Source organism: Cyprinodon tularosa, unplaced genomic scaffold (genome assembly GCF_016077235.1).
Source record: "Cyprinodon tularosa strain WSP-4 unplaced genomic scaffold, ASM1607723v1 ctg1046, whole genome shotgun sequence".
NCBI lineage: Eukaryota > Metazoa > Chordata > Actinopteri > Cyprinodontiformes > Cyprinodontidae > Cyprinodon > Cyprinodon tularosa.
The window spans coordinates 192,830-212,882 of NW_024037834.1; the positions used below are offsets into that span (position 1 = coordinate 192,830).

At 39.7% G+C, this 20,053-nt stretch overlaps 1 protein-coding gene across 3 annotated transcripts in view; it reads left to right on the top strand.

The window, feature by feature from the left end:
- Positions 1-19,594, top strand: part of gapvd1 (GTPase activating protein and VPS9 domains 1) — a 54,090-nt gene extending 34,496 nt beyond the window's left edge. For 2 of the 3 annotated variants that reach the window (XM_038283444.1, XM_038283452.1), the window contains 11 exons: positions 2,808-2,895; positions 10,954-11,025; positions 11,129-11,257; positions 11,343-11,469; positions 11,573-11,685; positions 14,438-14,597; positions 15,542-15,729; positions 16,029-16,242; positions 16,342-16,414; positions 17,005-17,202; positions 17,482-19,594. In XM_038283444.1, the coding sequence (XP_038139372.1) occupies positions 2,808-2,895; positions 10,954-11,025; positions 11,129-11,257; positions 11,343-11,469; positions 11,573-11,685; positions 14,438-14,597; positions 15,542-15,729; positions 16,029-16,242; positions 16,342-16,414; positions 17,005-17,202; positions 17,482-17,622 (1,503 nt within the window). In that variant the 3' untranslated portion in view covers positions 17,623-19,594. The remainder of the gene's footprint in view (positions 1-2,807; positions 2,896-10,953; positions 11,026-11,128; positions 11,258-11,342; positions 11,470-11,572; positions 11,686-14,437; positions 14,598-15,541; positions 15,730-16,028; positions 16,243-16,341; positions 16,415-17,004; positions 17,203-17,481) is intronic. The other variant, XM_038283462.1, reaches the window with a different exon arrangement.
- The last annotated feature ends 459 nt before the right edge of the window (positions 19,595-20,053 follow it).

A 20,053-nucleotide genomic window follows, 5' to 3' on the forward strand; every position in this document is an offset into this window, starting at 1 on the left:
TATTTACATTTTCTGAGACGCTGGATTTTAGGTTTTCTTCCTAATATCAAAACTAACACAAAAAAAAATCAGACTTAAAGTACATAACTATATGGATCAAAACAATATGAATTCTACTTTTCACATTATTCAAATTATTTCAGATGCACCCGTATCTCTGGTAAAAGGTCTGCAAAAATACTTTTATCATGTTGCTTATTTTACATAATAACATTCCTTAAAACAGCTTTGCATAAATAAAGATATAGTTAAAAAAAAAGATTATTTCCTGATACAATTTTAAAAGATATGTTGGGTTTTTGTGTCCTCACCTCTTTTATGCCCTTAAATAGAATTTGCTGTAACCAATTATCTTCAGAAGTCAATTAATTAGTTAATAATTAAGGGACTGTTTAAATAATTCAACCTCAGTATAAATCCAGCTGCTCTGTGAAGAAATTAGGTTTGTCAGAGAACATTTATGAACAAAAGGCCTAATGAAGACCAAAGACCGACCCTAATCCTAAAACAGGGTTCAAGTAAAACAAAATTCATATGGAGAAAGATGGAAGGTCCAAGGTGAAGTCATTGTTTCCTGTTCAGAGACATTTTATAGCCAACAAACCCTTCCAAACAAATCAGCGCTTCACTCTTCACTCTAGGATGATGATTAAAAAGTAGGATGTACATTTCTGCTCCAATCTCACTGATATTCCATGTTAAAGAGCCTCAGAGTTCTGTGCCTTTTAGATGATTGGGATCGATTTGACAGAAAACTATAAAACCAAGAGGTATTGCAAAGACATTTTATGAAAACAGAGGCTTTGGTCTACAAACTGATCAACAATGGTCACTGAAAAGCAAAATCTGTGGCCGTGAGAGCGATGTAAGAATATTTTTGCCCTTAAAAAAAAGAAGCTCTTACACTGCCATGTCTACTCAGGTTTTTGTTTCTTTGCATTAAACCTTGCAGTGCTTAAACATTGATTTTGGAGAAACTGAATTAGTTATGATTATATAGTCTTCAGATTTGCAAGGATGATTGATTTCTTTACTTGCTGAAAGTCAAACTGTGTTTGAAGCCTTAAAAATGTGGATTTTTAAGTGTCTCACAGTCAAACACAGGTGCACTCAATATGAGAGGACCTGAAGCCCACAAAACCCCTCCAAATTAGCGCTGTTCAAAAACTAAATGATTTCCAAAACATTTTTTCAACCTGAGCGACAGTCATCTCTTGTCCTCGATCATTGCTACCTTTTTTAACTGAAAAAACGTAAGATATTTCTAAAAAGTTATAGTTCTTTACATCTATAAGAAGGGCTCATGTTTTAAACCATCCAGGGCTTGATGTTAACCATTGCCCGATCGCCCGGGGCAAGTACTTTTTATTGTCGGGAGAGTACAAATTTCATTGCATTTGCCCGCCGGGCAAGTGCAATGATCGCAAAAAAAAAAAAAAAAAAAAATTATTTACTTAATTTATTTATTACTTAAAAATCACGGACATTCGCTGAAAACGACGCACAAGCGTTGCCGGCGCCATTTTTGTTGTTTTGTACACGCGTGATTTTCTAACCTGACTCCGCAAGATGGATTCGCTCTGCATATCCATCTGGAAACCTTCCGTTGAAGTAATTTTGGGAAGGGGCGAAAATACTGGTTAGCTGATTGGCCTATGTTGGTGATAGACGGGCCAAATAAACCAATCAGATCAACGAAGTATATGACGTACTAACAGAGCGACGACGAAAACACAACCACAAGCCAGGCTACTCTTGCCGAAACCAGTCGGGAGAAGAGCAAAAACATCTTTTCCTCTGAGAAAAGCCTCCAGAGCAGTGTTTTGCTCTTCTTTCAGTGAAGAAATACTCTGTAATCGCGATAAAACTTGCTCGATAGCCACGCTAACGCTAGTTTCATTGGCTGAAGCTGCCATGTTCTTTAGACTGAACTGTCGCGCTTCTCGTTGCGTCACAAATCAACCCGCCTCAAAGCCAACGCTGATTGGACGTTCGTTTGGTGAACAGCTCCAAATTTTCTTTAACGGAGAGTCTCCAGACTGATCTGCAAGTGAAACCCTGAAAGCTCGCGAGACCAGGATGGTCTCACGAGGCTAGTGATTTTCCGCTAGATGGCGTGATTCAGCTCTTGGGGAGAGATTTCTGCAGAGCAGCAGCTGGATGATGAATTTAATCTATACTATAATACACGCTAGATTAAAAATGATCAGTCAGGGATTAGGAAAATAATAATAATAATTGTATGCACACAGTGTAAATATTTCTATCATATGGCAGTCTTCTGTACAGTGGTCATACATCAAAAAATGTTCATTAATTTTTTTTCTCTTAGACATTGGAGTGGTGCATTTAAATGTTATAGAGTTAAATTGGTGAGTAGAAGTAGTGTAAGTTGTTTACCTGTCAAGTTTTTTTTAGATTTTTAACATTACAATTTATATTTTTCCCAAGCACACAACAGTTTAAAGCAAAGTTTAGTTTGAAAAGAATGTGCAGGAAGGATTGAAAAGCATGTTAACACGGTAATGTAGGCTTGAGTTCATTATCTGATGCATGCATATACACACCAGGAACCTGGAAACTTACTGAATTACAAAAAAATATTTAAAAAACAAACATGTTTCATTGATATCTATACAAAAATGAATATTAGGAACTATATTTATCAAACATTATACTGGGCAAGTAAAAATTGTTTCTGGGCAAATGAAATGTGAAAGTAAAAATCCTTAACGTCAACCCCTGCCATCCCTTTAAAGACTCTACCTCCTCACCCCCCATTTTGATGTGCAAACTTCTTTTTTAAGGTGGAGGACAGAAAAGACAGCGACGATGAGAAATCTGATCGCAACAGACCGTGGTGGAAGAAACGTTTCGTCTCAGCCATTCCCAAAGGTAAGCAAACAGCTGACTTAATCCATTCTTATTTGCTAAAATTGAACAATACATTTTGTTCCTTTTTTTTTATAGAAGCTTGTTTTATGATTGCAGCACTTGTTTTATATTTTGATATGGGGAATAAGTTCTCCAAATAACTACTGACAGGAAAAAAAATCCCACTTTAAAGAGCAAAGCAAAGCCAATTTATAACAGGAGAAACAATGATTATGTGTGATCTCTGCTCCATCGCTGATGGAAGTCCATTTGGAAAATAATGTTTCATGTTGTTGGAAGTTACCGCAGAGACATGTCGGGTTGTTTTTCTCGCAGGTCTCTCAGCTGCAGATTTTTATTGACTTTTCAAAGCTGATCAGTCTCCAGAGAAGCTTTAGCTGTGTAGATGGTATGGTTGTAGCCCTCCCAGCTGTGCTGTCAGCCAGCAGCTAATGGTCATTAGATAGACCTCTCTGTTGTCAGCGCTGATAGATGAGACATCTTTTGTTGCTGTTCTAATCTATAACCATTTCTCAAACGTCTACCTGCAAAAACCTGCTTCATACTCTGTAGGGTCATGTTTTCCTTTAAAGAAAAAAGGAATGGATAAGTATAAGTTGAACGTAACACCAGAGACGCTCTGCATGTTGAGGCTCAGTCTGTAGTCCCGCAGAGTGGCAGCGTGTGCTTGAAAGGCCAACCTTGTCTGTTGTGTTCCTCACAGTGCTGTATTGGACGGCTGAGATTGATGTCCCAGGTAACGTCACCATGCTAGCTGCTCTGCTGGCAGCTGCGTGCCACGCTGCTTTGTAGATGTCGCTTTAGAGCCGTAGAGCTGTGATGTGACATGGTGTAGGCTGAGTTCACGCAGTCATGCTCCTTCCTTTGCATCTGGTTTCATCCCTTCCCTCCCCCCTCTTGTTTTTGCTAGTGTCATTCATTGTACTCTTAAAGCATGTTTTCTTTTTGTTGCCTCAGAGGAGGCTCTGTAGCTCTTGTATTTCATGCAGGTCCTTCTTAACTACCGTATTTTCACGACTATAAGGCGCACTTAAACGTCTTTTTTCCCCCTCAAAATGTGCGGTGCGCCCTATGGTGCGGTGCGCCCTATGTGTGTTGAAACTGCAACTTTTGAGACCACCTCATTGAGGAGATGATGAAAGAGTGGCTGAATGTAAGGAGACCAGGTGTTTTTTTTTCCACTCATCACCATCGCTGTTAATATGTAACTCCATGCGTGCCCATCTCACAGCTGATGTGAAAAACATGGGGAAACAAATTAACGCTGTGCTCGCTGTTCAAGCGCTCGACATTGGTGTGAACCGGACCCAGCAGGTGCAGCAGAAGCAGCGAGAGTTTACATGCAAAGTCAATGGTTGACGTGCGTATAGGTGCAGCAAAAGGTCCCGCAGCAGCAGGTGCAGCACGTCGGGAAGCGTTTAAGCATCTGACGCACCGCCAACGCGCTGCTGCTGCTCGAGATGGAAAAATTGAAGTTTTGCTGCTGGACGCGCCGCATCAACCAATCAGAGAAGCTGATCTGGGAGCTGACAGCGAGACAGACACAGCGCTCTGATGACATATGATATTAAATGAAAAAGGCTGGATGGATGAGATGATGAAAGCATGGCAGAGGCAGGTGTATGTGAGGAGAACAGGTGTTTTTTTCCACGCATCACCATCGCAGTTAATCTGTGACTCCATGCGTGCCCATCTCACAGCTGATGAGAAAAACATGGTGAATCAAATAAATGCTGTGCTCACCGTTATCTCGGGGGTCTGACAAAGGAACTTCAACCGCTCGACATCGGTGTGAAGCGGCCGTTCAAAGTAAGGCTGCGAGCGGCGTGGGAGCGATGGATGACAGATGGAGACCACAGTTTCAGGATAAGTGGAAGGCAGCGCCGGGCAAGTTACGCCACCGTTTGCGGATGGATTGTAGATGCTTGGACTAACGTGTCTGCTGGCTCTGTTGTTCGAGCTTTTGCAAAAGCCGGCATTATTTCTGAGGAGCCGCGCTGCACGGAAAGTGACTCTGACAGCGAAGAAGGGGAAATTGGCATGTCTGATTTAGCGCAGCTGTTTTATTCAGAAACAGAGGATGATGACTTTGATGGGTTTGATTAATACTTTGTAATAAATACATGAATAAAGCACAATCATACTCAGTTTTGCTCCCGCTCTATTTTTCTACCTGAAAACTTAATTCAACAGCAGCCTCTGGGCGGGTCTCCTCCTCTTCACCGCGGCGGCTGGCAGGTGTTTTTTCATCTAAATAATCTAAATCTTGCAGCTATATTTGCTGTGATCAGTGGGAATAAAGTAGTTTTCATATGTTTTTAAGTGAGAAAGTCCACCTGAAAACTTAATAATTGCAGTCAGTTCATCCAGATTATCTACAGGTGCTGGTCATAAAATTAGAATATCATGAAAAAGTAGATTGATTTCAGTAATTCCATTTAAAAAGTGAAATTTGTATATTATATTCATACATTACATACAAACTCATATATTTCAGATGTTTATTTTGTTTAATTTTGATGATTACAAATGACAACAAATGAAAATCTCAAATTCATCATATCAGAAAATTAGAATATTGTGAAAAGGTTCAAAATTGATGGCCCCTGGTGCCACACTCTAATCAGCTAATTAACTCAAACCACCTGCAAAAGCCTTTAAATGGTCTTTCAGTCTAGTTCTATAGGCTACACAATCATGGGGAAGACTGCTGACTTGACAGTTGTCCAAAAGACGACCATCGACACCTGGCACAAGGAGGGCAAGACACAAAAGGTCATCGCTAAAGAGGCTGGCTGTTCACAGAGCTCAGTGTCCAAGCACATTAATAGAGAGGCGAAGGGAAGGAAAAGATGTGGTCGAAAAAAGTGTACAAGCAAGAGAGATAACCGCACCCTGGAGAGGATTGTGAAACAAAACCCATTCAAAAATGTGGGGGAGATTCACAAAGAGTGGACTGCAGCTGGAGTGAGTGCTTCAAGAACCACCACACACAGACGTATGAAAGACATGGGTTTCTGCTGTCGCATTCCTTGTGTCAAGCCACTCTTGAACCACAGACAGCGTCAGAAGCGTCTTGCCTGGGCTAAAGAGAAACAGGACTGGACTGCTGGTGAGTGGTCCAAAGTCATGTTCTCTGATGAAAGTAAATTTTGCATTTCCTTTGGAAATCAAGGTCCCAGAGTCTGGAGGAAAAGAAGAGAGGCACTTCATCCACGTTGCTTGAAGTCCATTGTAAAGTTTCCACAGTCAGTGATGGTTTGGGGTGCCATGTCATCTGCTGGTGTTGGTCCATTGTGTTTTCTGAGGTCCAGGGTCAACGCAGCCACATACCAGGAAGTTTTAGAGCACTTCATGCTTCCTGCAGCTGACCAACTTTTTGGAGATGCAGATTTCATTTTCCAACAGGACTTGGCACCTGCACACAGTGCCAAAGCTACAAGTACCTGGTTGAAGGACCATGGTATCCCTGTTCTTAATTGGCCAGCAAACTCTCCTGACCTTAACCCCATAGAAAATCTATGGGGTATTGTGAAGAAGAAGATGCAATACACCAGACCCAACAATTCAGAAGAGCTAAAAGCCACTATTACAGGTGCTGGTCATAAAATTAGAATATCATGAAAAAGTAGATTGATTTCAGTAATTCCATTTAAAAAGTGAAATTTGTATATTATATTCATACATTACATACAAACTCATATATTTCAGATGTTTATTTTGTTTAATTTTGATGATTACAAATGACAACAAATGAAAATCTCAAATTCATCATATCAGAAAATTAGAATATTGTGAAAAGGTTCAAAATTGATGGCCCCTGGTGCCACACTCTAATCAGCTAATTAACTCAAACCACCTGCAAAAGCCTTTAAATGGTCTTTCAGTCTAGTTCTATAGGCTACACAATCATGGGGAAGACTGCTGACTTGACAGTTGTCCAAAAGACGACCATCGACACCTTGCACAAGGAGGGCAAGACACAAAAGGTCATCGCCAAAGAGGCTGGCTGTTCACAGAGCTCAGTGTCCAAGCACATTAATAGAGAGGCGAAGGGAAGGAAAAGATGTGGTCGAAAAAAGTGTACAAGCAAGAGAGATAACCGCACCCTGGAGAGGATTGTGAAACAAAACCCATTCAAAAATGTGGGGGAGATTCACAAAGAGTGGACTGCAGCTGGAGTGAGTGCTTCAAGAACCACCACACACAGACGTATGAAAGACATGGGTTTCTGCTGTCGCATTCCTTGTGTCAAGCCACTCTTGAACCACAGACAGCGTCAGAAGCGTCTTGCCTGGGCTAAAGAGAAACAGGACTGGACTGCTGGTGAGTGGTCCAAAGTCATGTTCTCTGATGAAAGTAAATTTTGCATTTCCTTTGGAAATCAAGGTCCCAGAGTCTGGAGGAAAAGAAGAGAGGCACTTCATCCACGTTGCTTGAAGTCCAGTGTAAAGTTTCCACAGTCAGTGATGGTTTGGGGTGCCATGTCATCTGCTGGTGTTGGTCCATTGTGTTTTCTGAGGTCCAGGGTCAACGCAGCCACATACCAGGAAGTTTTAGAGCACTTCATGCTTCCTGCAGCTGACCAACTTTTTGGAGATGCAGATTTCATTTTCCAACAGGACTTGGCACCTGCACACAGTGCCAAAGCTACCAGTACCTTGTTGAAGGACCATGGTATCCCTGTTCTTAATTGGCCAGCAAACTCTCCTGACCTTAACCCCATAGAAAATCTATGGGGTATTGTGAAGAAGAAGATGCAATACACCAGACCCAACAATTCAGAAGAGCTAAAAGCCACTATTAGAGCAACCTTGGCTATCATAACACCTGAGCAGTGCCACAGACTGATCGACTCCATGCCACGCCGCATTGCTGCAGTAATACAGGCCAAAGGAGGCCCAACTAAATACTGAGTGCTGTACATGCTCATACTTTTCATGTTCATACTTTTCAGTTGGCCAACATTTCTATAAATCCTTTGTTTTTATTGGTCTTCAGTAATATTCTAATTTTCTGATATGATGAATTTGAGATTTTCATTTGTTGTCATTTGTAATCATCAAAATTAAACAAAATAAACATCTGAAATATATGAGTTTGTATGTAATGTATGAATATAATATACAAGTTTCACTTTTTAAATGGAATTACTGAAATCAATCTACTTTTTCATGATATTCTAATTTTATGACCAGCACCTGTATTTCTGTCTGAGGCGCTCAGACCCCCACATACCAGCGGTGCACCGACAGTAGAAATCCCTTCATCAGCAGCCTCTAGGCCAGGCAGCCTCCGGGTTCACGCGGTGGCTGGCAGGTGTTTTTCATCTAAATAATTTCAACTGCAGGCACCAGGATACCGGTAATAAAACTGAACATATTCCGTCGGCAGGTTTCAGGATTTTAAGTTAATTTAGGAGTGACCACAGCGCTGTGTCATCTGCGATGTGTCTGTCTCACGGCCAGCTGCCAGGTTTGATTAATACTTTGTAATAAATACATGAATAAAGCACAGTCATACTCAGTTTTGCCCCCGCTGTATTTTTAAATACGCAGTAGAGGTATTTAAAGGTAGTAGAGGACATGTACCTGTATATAAAAAACGCGCCCTATAGTCCGGTGCGCCTTATGTGTGTGTTAAATACAGAAATGGGACACATAACTGAGAGTGCGCCTTTTAGTACGGTGCGCCTTATGGTCGTGAAAATACGGTAAATGACCATCGGCAGGTATATTTACCTTTAATGAAATGATTTCGAAGTCATAGTGGACCTTTGTGCTCCAACCAAAAGGTCTAATTCTTCATGTTTACATTAAAGTGCACACATTTTTCGGCTTTGCTTCTTATTCTTTACTCATTTTTAAAAACAAAATCGCTGCAGTTTTAGTTGGGTTTACATACCTCTATGATTGGCATGGATGAGATGTAATTTTGGCCTTTTAGTTATTTTAAATGGTATTTTTTTTTTATGTTTTTTTTTTTTTTTTTTTAGGAGGGAGTCAAAGAGTAAGACTGTTTTTCTACTGGTCTTTTCACCTTTTAGAGTTCCTCTAAACCAGGGTTCCAACATATATTTTTAAATGGATCCGTTTTTGGAAATAACATTCATTAAATTCATCATTTGAAAATAATTTTTTTTATTATTATTTTATAGGAAATTTAGTTATTTAATTGTGGGCTTTACAATTCAATGGTATAAAATTTAGATCATGTATTAGATCATGGCTTCCCAAACACCAAGGGTTCACAAGACCTTTGTCACAATCATTGTGATGAGATCCCAGTAGTATAGAGGGCAAAAATGGATCATCAAATACATAACTGTTAATTTTCCGTCAAATGAATGCAGACATCCCAAGTCTGCCGGAAGTTCCAGGATTCTCCCTGATATAGATAGTTGTTGACGGATGCCCGTGATTCGCATATATTATCCCGGATTTTGGACTATGCAAGTTACTATGGACTATGAAATTAGTTTTTGGGACTTGGGATGTCTGTGAATGGAAAATAAAATAAGTCACCCTAAGTTTCATTTGTTTTATTCATTTATTAAATATATGGAAGATTAAATATACCACTACAATTTAAAATGTACCAATACAATATGAAATGTCGAATTAAATAATTAGAAATAATTTCAAAATTATGATTTTTCTTTTTTTTGCTTGTTTATAAATGAACATATTTACTTCACTTTATTGTGATAAATAGCTTGTCAAATCATTATATATATATTTTTTAAGGGGTTGCCTGACTGTCGCATTGTTATTTTTGGAGAAAGATGATGGAGAAAGTGTTTGGGGCTTACTGTGGTAGAAAACTTTTTGATCTGCTTACTACTTTAGACTTTCACTGAATCTATTTCATGATATATTTTCTCTAGTTTCAACTTATAAGTAGCTTTTAAGGTGAGGCTGAAGAACCTGGAGGTAGTTTTCCTGCTAGATCATTTGGAACATCTTCACTTTTGGCAGTTCGCCAACTGGCAGCAAAATAAGTCCCACAGCATGCCGCTACCACCACTATGCCTGGCAGTAGGTGCAATCTTTCTAAAGTAGAAAGCTTTCTTCAAACATACTTCTTGTTCTTGTGATCCAATGAGTCAATATTCCTCTCTTCTGAACGAAGAAAAGGTTTTGTTTATTTCCTTGGAATCGATGTTAGTCAATTTGTCTTTCTAATATCTGTTATTTTAATATTTTTTCTTCCATTTGAAGAGGAAAAATTTGGTTTCAAAGGCTTACAGGAATACAGTTGTATGTTTGAGAGGCAGTAGAAAACAAGAAGCAAAAGCTGTCTTGGAAAGCTGGAAATTCTTTAAATGTTCTCAGCCTCCCCAAAGTTGTAACCTCAACATTTTTGACATTTTGTTGTCATAAACTCCTCTCTACAAATAACTATGATTTGTATTAATGTAACCATGTACATCCAAACTTGAGATTAGTACAAGGTCAGACAAGAAAGTCATAAAAATGGTAAACAGTCTTTAATTCCATCCTAATAACAAATTATCAACTGTACAAATTTTAATTGACTGGATTTATTATATAAAGGAAAGATGCCCATTAGGGGTAAAGCTTTATCTTTAACCTACACTGAATGTATTATAGAAACAGACTGAATAGATCTGCCCCTGTGGATCAAGCTTTTCATCAAAGACACTCGATGTATGGCTGATACAGCTAGAATATTGCCCCTAAACCATTTAGTCGACATATGTCTTTATTATTTAATAGAAGTGCTTTATGCACGTTTCAGCCTGAATGAATAATTCTAGATTTTTTTTTAGTCATTGAAGATTTGTTGTTGCATTTTTAGCCCACCCTAAATAAAAAAAAAATCTAAAACAAAAAGGCCAGAATTAAAATGTCACTCATTCCAGTCATATAAGAATGTAAAGTTCTGCCTGGAACCGTGTCCAAAGTGAGAACTTTCATCTCAAATCAACCTATAAGTTATTACCAATGTTTTCTATAAGTGAATGTCCAGTGGGGATTCTAGATCCGTCTGTAAGCAGATAACAGTGCTGTCCCTCATCACGTCTCTCCTGCACAGCTCCCATCACAGCGTTCAGGAAGAAGGACAAACATGAGAAGGAGGATCCGCCTCAGGATCGTGTTCCACAAGGTCCGCGGCGGCTTGTTTTATAAAATCCTTATTTACCTGAAACACTCCTTATATTGGTCGGTTTGCTTTAACGCTGTCCGTTTGTTGCCGTGCGCTTTGCCAGATGACCCAGTACCAAGACAGAACTCTCAAGCCCAGGCAGCCGAGGACATTCTGGACAAGTACAGGAACATCAAGAGGACTAGTCCGAGTGACGGAGCCACAGGAGGAGCCTCTTATGACGGTTCAGGAGGTTCGTGAACAAAACGGACACGTCTGTGAACAGCACCAAAAATATAAGACTCAGTAATTGTCTTTGATTGTTTGTATCTTCACAGGTCTGTGCGATGAAGACAATGTGAATGAGCCTCCCAGAGAGGATGCTCTGCAGAATATTTCTGCAGATGATCTACCAGACTCAGCCAGCCAGACGGCGCAGCAGCACGATTCCAAATTTTCTTTTAGGTAAAACACCTGAAATCATCCTGAAAAACTAAAGTTTATTTTTCTAATTAGTTTTTCCTGAAGATTTACCTATCCTCACTCTGGATTGGACGCTTTCTTGCAGTGATGCAAAGAAGAAGCTAAGGTTGGCTTTGTGCTCTGCTGACTCTGTGGCTCTCCCTATAATGGCACCGACAAGCACACGTAATGGACTCCCTGATCACATGGACCCTGAAGGTAGGACTGGTTCATAATCTGTGATTTCCATTAGCACTCCAATAGCCTTCTGTTATATTTTTGTTCAGTACTGACAACTAATTTAGTGAACGATTAAATTAATAATTAACTGGATTATAGACTCTAAAACATGCCTTTAGCTGACAGAGTGAACCACTTGGAGGATTATATATGGTTATACCAAAATTGTAAAAATGCCTTTACAATAACAAAATAAAACAAATCCAGAACTCTTCAAGTGGAAAAGTTTTAGTTTCACCTGGTTTAACTCTGTAAAAAAAAAAATTCGAGGAACTTTGGGGTATCCGATTATTATTGGAAAAATAATCGACAGATTAATCGATTTGCAAAATAATGGTTACTTGCAGCCCTAAACCCTACAGATTATGCTCCAAAAAAAAAAAGCAAAGAGTATATTTGTTTCTTAATGTAAGAAAATTTTAATGTAAAATCATTTAAAAATTTTACTCTTTCTTTTAATTTCATCATCCTAAGTGGACATTGTGGTCAAATCCATCTGGAGTCAATGTAATAATCACGGGCGTTAACCTTGATTAAGTACGCTAACATTACTTGTGTTAAAAAGCAACACACATAATTTAAATATGAACCTTAAAAAAATAAACTACAGATTTTACTTTTAAAATGTTTACCAGAATAGACTGTTTTCTGGTAAGTGTCCTAGTCCAGGCTGACTGGTCCTCATTATGATCCCTGTGGTACAGTGAAAGGACTGACATCTTTGTATGGAGGGATGCCTGACCCACAATGCTTCACGATGTATTCCAACTTAAACTTGCTGTTTTGGGCATCGTTTGAAAAACTGGAGCCGCTACACCCAAAAAGATCAATCATACTTTCACCGATTCATGAAATGTTGCATCATTTCACTCCACTGTGTGTTTTCTTGGACAGTCTGGCTTTTTAATTCACAGAGGCAACATTTTGTTATGAAACTGTCGATTACTCTAAGGTTACCATTAAACCGATCATTTTCTTTTATGCTTTCTGGTTTTATTTTCCCCCTTTTTTGCATTTGAGGTCATTTGAACTGAGCTGCTCATTCGTTTTCTGCATTAATCATATGTTTTTCCTTCTATATTCACCATTCAAATTAAAACACGCTCTACTAAACAACGTCTGGAAAACCCAGGGGAATTCTCCATAAAGAAGAACGACCACCTGTTGAGATGCCGTTTAACAGAAAGGATGTCTGCACTCACTCAGCACGCTTCTTTATTTTCAATTCAGTTTATTTCTATAGCGCTAATTCACAACACATGTCAGCTCAAGGTACTTTACAGTTCACCAGATCATCCAGTCAAATTGATTCAAAGTTTTCTATCTCAGGAAAACCAGTTGATTGCATCCACACATTGACTCGTAGGCAATCCCTCACACCAAGCATGCTTGTAGCGATGGTGGAGAGGAAAAACTCCCTTTTAACAGGAAGAAACATCCAGCAGAACCAGGCTCAGTGTGAGCGGCCATCTGCCGACTGGGGTTCAAGGAGACAGAAGCAGAGATACAAAAAGCAGCTGTAAAAGGCAAACCCCACCTAGGAAACACACAGCCAGGCAGACGAGCTCTGAGCCAGCCCCCATGTCAGAGGATGAAGAGAACACATCCAGCCAGACACAGCCAGAGAAACAGGACTACACTGAAAAACAGGCAAATCTCCACCATCCTAAACAAAGGTGTTGATGGCAGCAGCACAGCTGATATTTCTCTCCAGGATGGAGTCACAGCCAAACAGGAACAGATGAGGCGAAGCTACTATGAGGAAAAAGCAGCGAGAGCATAACGTTAGAGATTAAACTAACAGATTCTGCACAGTGAGAGAATACAGATAGAATAAAGCAGAATGATGAAATAGGGGTTCCTATGTCCCTATTTTTAAAGATGACTGTTTGGTCCCGTTTTTCTGACTCTTATCAAAGCTACCAGTGGATTCATTAACACCTATAGATGCAATTTGTCTTCCAAAAATAGACGTGACTGACTATTACTTTGAGTACAATAAAGTAGGAAACTGAGTGTTGGCCTAAAATGTTGGCTAACATCCATATTCCTCAAACTGTCCGAAGGCAAAACTAAAAGTCTGCACAACCTCCAGATTCTAACCTTACTTTAGACCAGGGGCCTCAAACTGTTTCCCGAAAGGGAAAGTCATCATGTGTAGATTGCACTCAGTTTATGAGATGACTGGATACTGGTGTGCTATTGCTTGGTTGGAAAGAAAACTTGCAGCCACACGGCCCTTTCTGGAACTAGTTTGAGACCCCTGCTTTAGACGCTTCGTGTGAGCTTTAACGATACAATCGCCTTCTGTGTATTAAATCGTCTGCATGTGTAGATAAATGTGTGTGTATGTATATATATATATATATATATATATATATATATAATATAATATAATGCAACAGCATGAAACTTTACAATAACAACCTTTCAAGGATTATTTCTGCAGCCATTATAAATGGAATTTTAACAAAATTCATTACTCAGTCCTTGTATGTATTGTTTCAAATTTCAATGTTGAAGTGTCCTTTGAACCACCAACCTTTTTAGCCATAGGATAGGCTAACATCATCAACCTGTTCAAGAATACATTTTCAGCTGAGTGATGTTAAGTTTAAAGAAAACGCTAAAAGTTTCCCTTGGTGCTTAGCTGATTAGCGGTGGGGGGGTTTAAGATTGTTGTTAATAGGCTGCTGAATCAATTCTGTCTCCATTGTCCTGTTTCCCCCAGACAATGAAATCGTTTGCTTCCTGAAGATCCAGCTGGCGGAGGCCATCAACCTTCAGGATAAGAACCAGATGGCCCAGATTCAGGAGACCACTCGCTGCGTCAGCCGTTTTGATGCACGCACCTGCAGGAAGCTGCTTGCCGCCATCGCAGAGGATTACAGGTAACTCAGAACTCCTTAGGAGACCATAAGGGTCTCTAATATTTAATGGATTTGGTACAGAACCTTAAAGTATTTCTAACTCTTAAAATTACTAAAATAAAATAAAAACGGGGTCAATGCATTTTATTATCAGCAGATTGTGGTACATTGGTTGGAAAAGGAACTTTTTACATTTTTAATCAAACAAAAGTCTGAGAATTACCTATAGAAGTTGCATAGCAACTGGAGGTCCGCTCAGAAAATCTGAATTTATACTGAGATTTAATCTTATCTAGACATTGAGATGAGATTAGAAGGTTGATGGAGATAAATGCAGAACTATTCCAGAAGAAAACCTGTCAGAGGCTTAGAGCTGGACTCGATCCCCTTCAACCAAAGCAGTGACCACAGCCATGCATGTGTTATTATGGCCTAGTCAAAGCCCAGACATTAATCCAGTCATATCAATATTTGCAAAGACTTGAACATTTATGTTCTCTCATTTCCTTTATCCTATCTGTCTGAGCTTTTCACAAAAAAAGTCATGTTTTTTCCCCCCACATTTGATCACTGCTGCACTTTAAGAAAATGGAAATGGAGAGCTGTACAAAACCAAATTTTGTTTTATACATACTTCGTGTATACAAAAATGAACATAAATGTTGTCTAAGTCTAAAAGAAAAAAGGCACAAAATTGTAGGCACTAAAAAAATGTTCTACCAGGAGGTAACCCATATTCAGGTATTAGCATGTATAAAATGAGAGAAAGCTAGAAAAGTATATCATTTTCATTTAACATCAATTAATCATATATCTCAGTTGGACAAATGTGATGGATTGTAGTATAGTTATGATTTAAAAAGGGATGAACACTTAAATGAGAAACTCAACATAGTTTTTCATGGTATTTAAAGATGCATCTTTTTTCATTGTTACTAAATGTTAGTTTTTGTGTGTTTCTTTAGAAAGCGGGCTCCGTACATAGCTTATCTAACCAGGTGTCGCCAGGGTCTGCAGACATCCCAGGCCCACCTGGAGAGGCTCCTGCAGAGGGTCCTGAGAGACAAGGAGGTGGCAAACCGCTACTTCACCACAGTCTGCGTTCGCCTCCTTCTTGAACATATGGAGACAAAGATGCTGGAGTTCATTAAAGGTATTTCTACCATCTTCATCGTCCTGTATCCAAACCTGGGTGAGCTGTTCACCTACCAGCCTTCAGATGAGCGATTCTCACAACCTCACCAAGTCCTTCACATCTCTGACACGTTATACATGATTTCCACCCTTTTTCTGCCAGACTCTACACTAAAACTAGTTTTACAGATTAAATGATAAAACCTAAATCATCTTTCATTTTGTCTTTATTTTCCATTTTTTTTAGTGGCTCTAGATCATTGTAAGACACGTTTTTGGCACTCAAGCATTGACTGTTGTTCCTGTGCTTGCCTCAAGCTTTCCAGGGGTGCACAGCAGCTGATGACAAGACTGCAGCAGTGGAGGATTTCCTGCGCTACTTGTACGGTGCCATGGCCCGTGATGCCATTTGGCAGTTTGCAAGCGAGGACCAGCTGCAGGACGCCCAGATGGCCATCGAGCGCAGCGTTATGAACCGCATCTTCAAACTGGCCTTCTACCCCAATCAGGATGGAGATATTCTCAGAGACCAGTGAGTAGCTCCTGTACCTGCTCTGTCAGGTAAACTGCTAATGTGTGTAATGTGTCTGGATGTGCTGCGCTGTCTAAAACGGTGTTTTGTCGCACACAGGCTGTTCCATGAACACATCCAGCGGCTTTCAAAGGTTGTGACAGCAAATCATAGAGCTCTGCAAATCCCAGAGGTATTTTACTCTTATTTTTCCCCGTCTGGCCACTGCAAGTTATTCATCTTAAAAAGCCAAACTTAAAAGATTAACGATTTAGCTCCAGTTTTTAGCTTCATTAATGTAAAAAAGTAGGGGTTCCAACGTATTAAAACAAAGAACTTGTTTTTTCATTTATGATATTAAGTAAAAGTAATTAAAAGGAATTTTGAGAGAGAAATATTGTGAGCTACACTATTATGAAGAATACAGCTGACAAGGTGCCACAAACTGCTTTATCCAGGCTTATAACTGGAAAGTTGCGTGGAAGGTAAACCTATGGATGAATGATAAAATTTGCACTATAAGATATGCTTCAAGTAAAGCAACATTTCTTTATTTTAAGAAAACATTAACCTCATTTTATGTTTAGATTACAGCTTGAATAAATTTTTTTAATGGCATTAATTTATTAAAGTTATTCAAATAATTCTCAAAGTATGTCCCTGAGTGACATAAATACAGAAATAAACATATATATATATATATATATATATATATATATTTCTGTTGATATTCTAACTTGCTGAGATGGACCTTTATAGACAGAGAACCTTTCCTGGTTGCAGGTTTACCTTAAAGAGGCTCCCTGGCCTTCAGCACAGGCTGAGATCAGGACCATCAACGCATACAAGACGCCACGAGACAAAGTCCAGTGCATCCTGCGCATGTGTTCCACCATCATGAATCTGCTGAGTCTCGCCAACGAAGACTCTGTCCCAGGAGCGGACGACTTCGTCCCAGTCCTCGTCTTCGTCCTCATAAGAGTGAGTTTTTATTTCTCCGCTGATCTGGCTGACATTGGACCGAGTTAGCAGTTAATTCTTAAACTTCTCTTTCCAAATTTATTTGATGACTTCATGTCAGTGAAGATTAAGAATGATTATCTGAAAATCTCTCGCTCTTTGACTGTAATTGCTGGCCGCTTCAGAAACCTGCCTGCATATTTTGTTTTTGACACGCTTGTGATTATAATCTGCACGCCGTTGCACGAGCCTCTTTCGTGCTCTTAATGTGGGCTCATCCCAACGTCTCCTCCCCTCCAGGCAAACCCGCCCTGCCTGCTGTCCACCGTTCAGTACATCAATAATTTCTACGCCAGCCGGCTGAGTGGGGAGGAGTGCTATTGGTGGATGCAGTTCACCGCTGCGGTGGAATTCATTAAGACCATCGACGATCGCAAGTGAAGCAGAACAGCCACCTGTACGGGCAGACTGCGGGGGAAGGAGCTGGGAGACTGGGAGACTTCCCAGCCAACTGCTCCCACTGCAGAAAAGCTGGCTCTCAGCCCTGCTCCGTATTTGTATAACTTGTACATAGCCAGAGACGTTGAGAGATAACAAAATATATATTACTGTACGTATGTGGACAAATCCAGATCTTAGCTGAGGTGGGGGAGAAACATACAACCGTAAGGTTAAATCTGATTTCAAATTTTCCTTGTATTCTTTTTTTGAGGTTTCCTCCCTTTTTTGTTGGATATGTTAGGAATTTTATGTATTCACAATAATATGAGGTTAAATCAATGTAAAATATAATCTTATCTAAAGGGACCAGACCTCCTTGGTGATGATCGCTGTTTTGTTTTTGTTTGTTTTCCACGCAGGTTCGAGTTGAGGGATGAACTACAGTGTAACTTTTAAATCACTGCATTTCGTTGCAGTGATTCACAGTTATAGCTGCTGATGGGATTTAATGACATTCACACTGAGATCAACACACGTTTCACCACACGCTCATCCAACACTTGGGCAGCTTGTTTCATGATTTCCGGCAACTTCTTTTCCAAACTTTCAATAATTAGAATATAAGGGCCTACATATTTTAACACACAAGATATTTATAAAGTTTGCTCTATTTAATGCTTTATCTAACTTTAAGAAGAAAAAAAAATAACAATGCATATCATGTCTTGAGGTTATAGTGAAAACATTTGGACCGCTTGCGTCAGGAAGGCACCTTTAGCATTGTGATGTACAGGGTTAACTCATGCACAGAGCAACAGTGGCATTTATGGACTATAGAAATAGTGCCTTTGATGTGGGGTGCTCTACAGGTTTTTAGTTGTTAAACTAAAATAGATGCTCTTTTCCCCCCTCCCCGCCCGTCCGCTCGCCACTGGGTCACTGACCATTTCCCCCCCTGCTGGAACGTGGGCATCGCCGCACTTCTTACCGTCCTGGCTCAGTCCTTTTTGAAGCACCTAAGTCGGAACAACAAAAAAAAAATCCCAACCTACCTCAGAGTTATACCCAATGAGCCTACAATCGGATTAATTGAAAGACGTGCTGATCACCTTTACACTGGTTAAAAATAAAAAATAAAATAGAAGAAATGAATATTTAATTGAAATACTGTGATGTTTTTTGTGCCGCCATCCTTCATCGAAATGACCTTTGGCGATGGTATTATAGTAAGTTTTGTAATATTATACCTGAGATTCCCACTTTTGCATCTGTAAACTATTTTGGATCTCTACCTCCTTATGAGTTCGACAAAAGGGACTTTTATTTATGTGCGCTTCTTTCCTTTTCTTTTTTTTTTGTCCTCCCCCAGCTATGGTGTGGTGTGATGGCTCGTTATCATTGTATTTTTCTAGCTGTGGTTCTAGCATGTTAACTATTTAATGACTGAAACCCTCTTTTCTTTTGTCCTCCCCTTTTAAATCCTGCTTCATTTTTCAGCACAGTTGTGACATTTGTATTATAGTTTCCAATAATCCATTTTTTCCCCAGTTATGACAGCACAATTCACAGTAGGATAAAGGTCCAAAAACTAAAAACGGAAAAGAAAAAAAAACACTATTGACTTGTTACTGACTTGCAGTTGATGCTAAAGTGATTGGTGTAGAATGAATGTAGGTGTGCGAGAGGCTTGTGCGACTTGTCGACCCTCTGCCTCCTCTTGCATGAAGTCATTGTTCGGTCTGTGCAGTCTCAGGCGTCATGAACTGTAGAATATGATTAGAATGGGCCACAGACTTGCAGCTGAACCTGCAAGAGGATGCAAAGCATTCTTTTTGTGTCCGCGATACATGCATATCAGAAACTGGTATATTTTGCACAAAGCAAACTTGTTTTCCTGGACGATTCGACAGGGAGCGGTGCATTTTTGCCTTTACTCTTCAACTAATGTGATTAAAATGAATTGCAAAGTTAAGCATCTCACTGTGTTTCTCTTTTGAGCTGAAGAACTGGTATTGGGTACCTTCACAAACTAGCTTTCCTTTTTCTTTTTTCCTTTAATACCCGTCACCAACAGCTCGTGAACAGGTTTTTGTGTACGTGCACTGCTCTTCCTTGCAGTCAGAGTAATGAATCCAATGAGAAAACCACACACTGGAAAATCAAGTTGCAGGTTGCATCTATACTACTTAGCTTTATGTGATGTCACTTTAATTGGGGAATACATACTCCACAAATCGGATCAAATTACTCGGACCTGGCCTCGTGTGTCAGCGTGTCCTCAGACAGCCAATCACAGCAACAGTGTTCATGAAGAAAACAAATTATCGTACAAAAGAAAAACAACTCTGCAAATGAAATTTGAGCCTTCAGTGTTAGCGACCAAATGTACTAAAGAGTTCAGAGCTTTGCTCCTCTGCTTTTGGTACAGTTA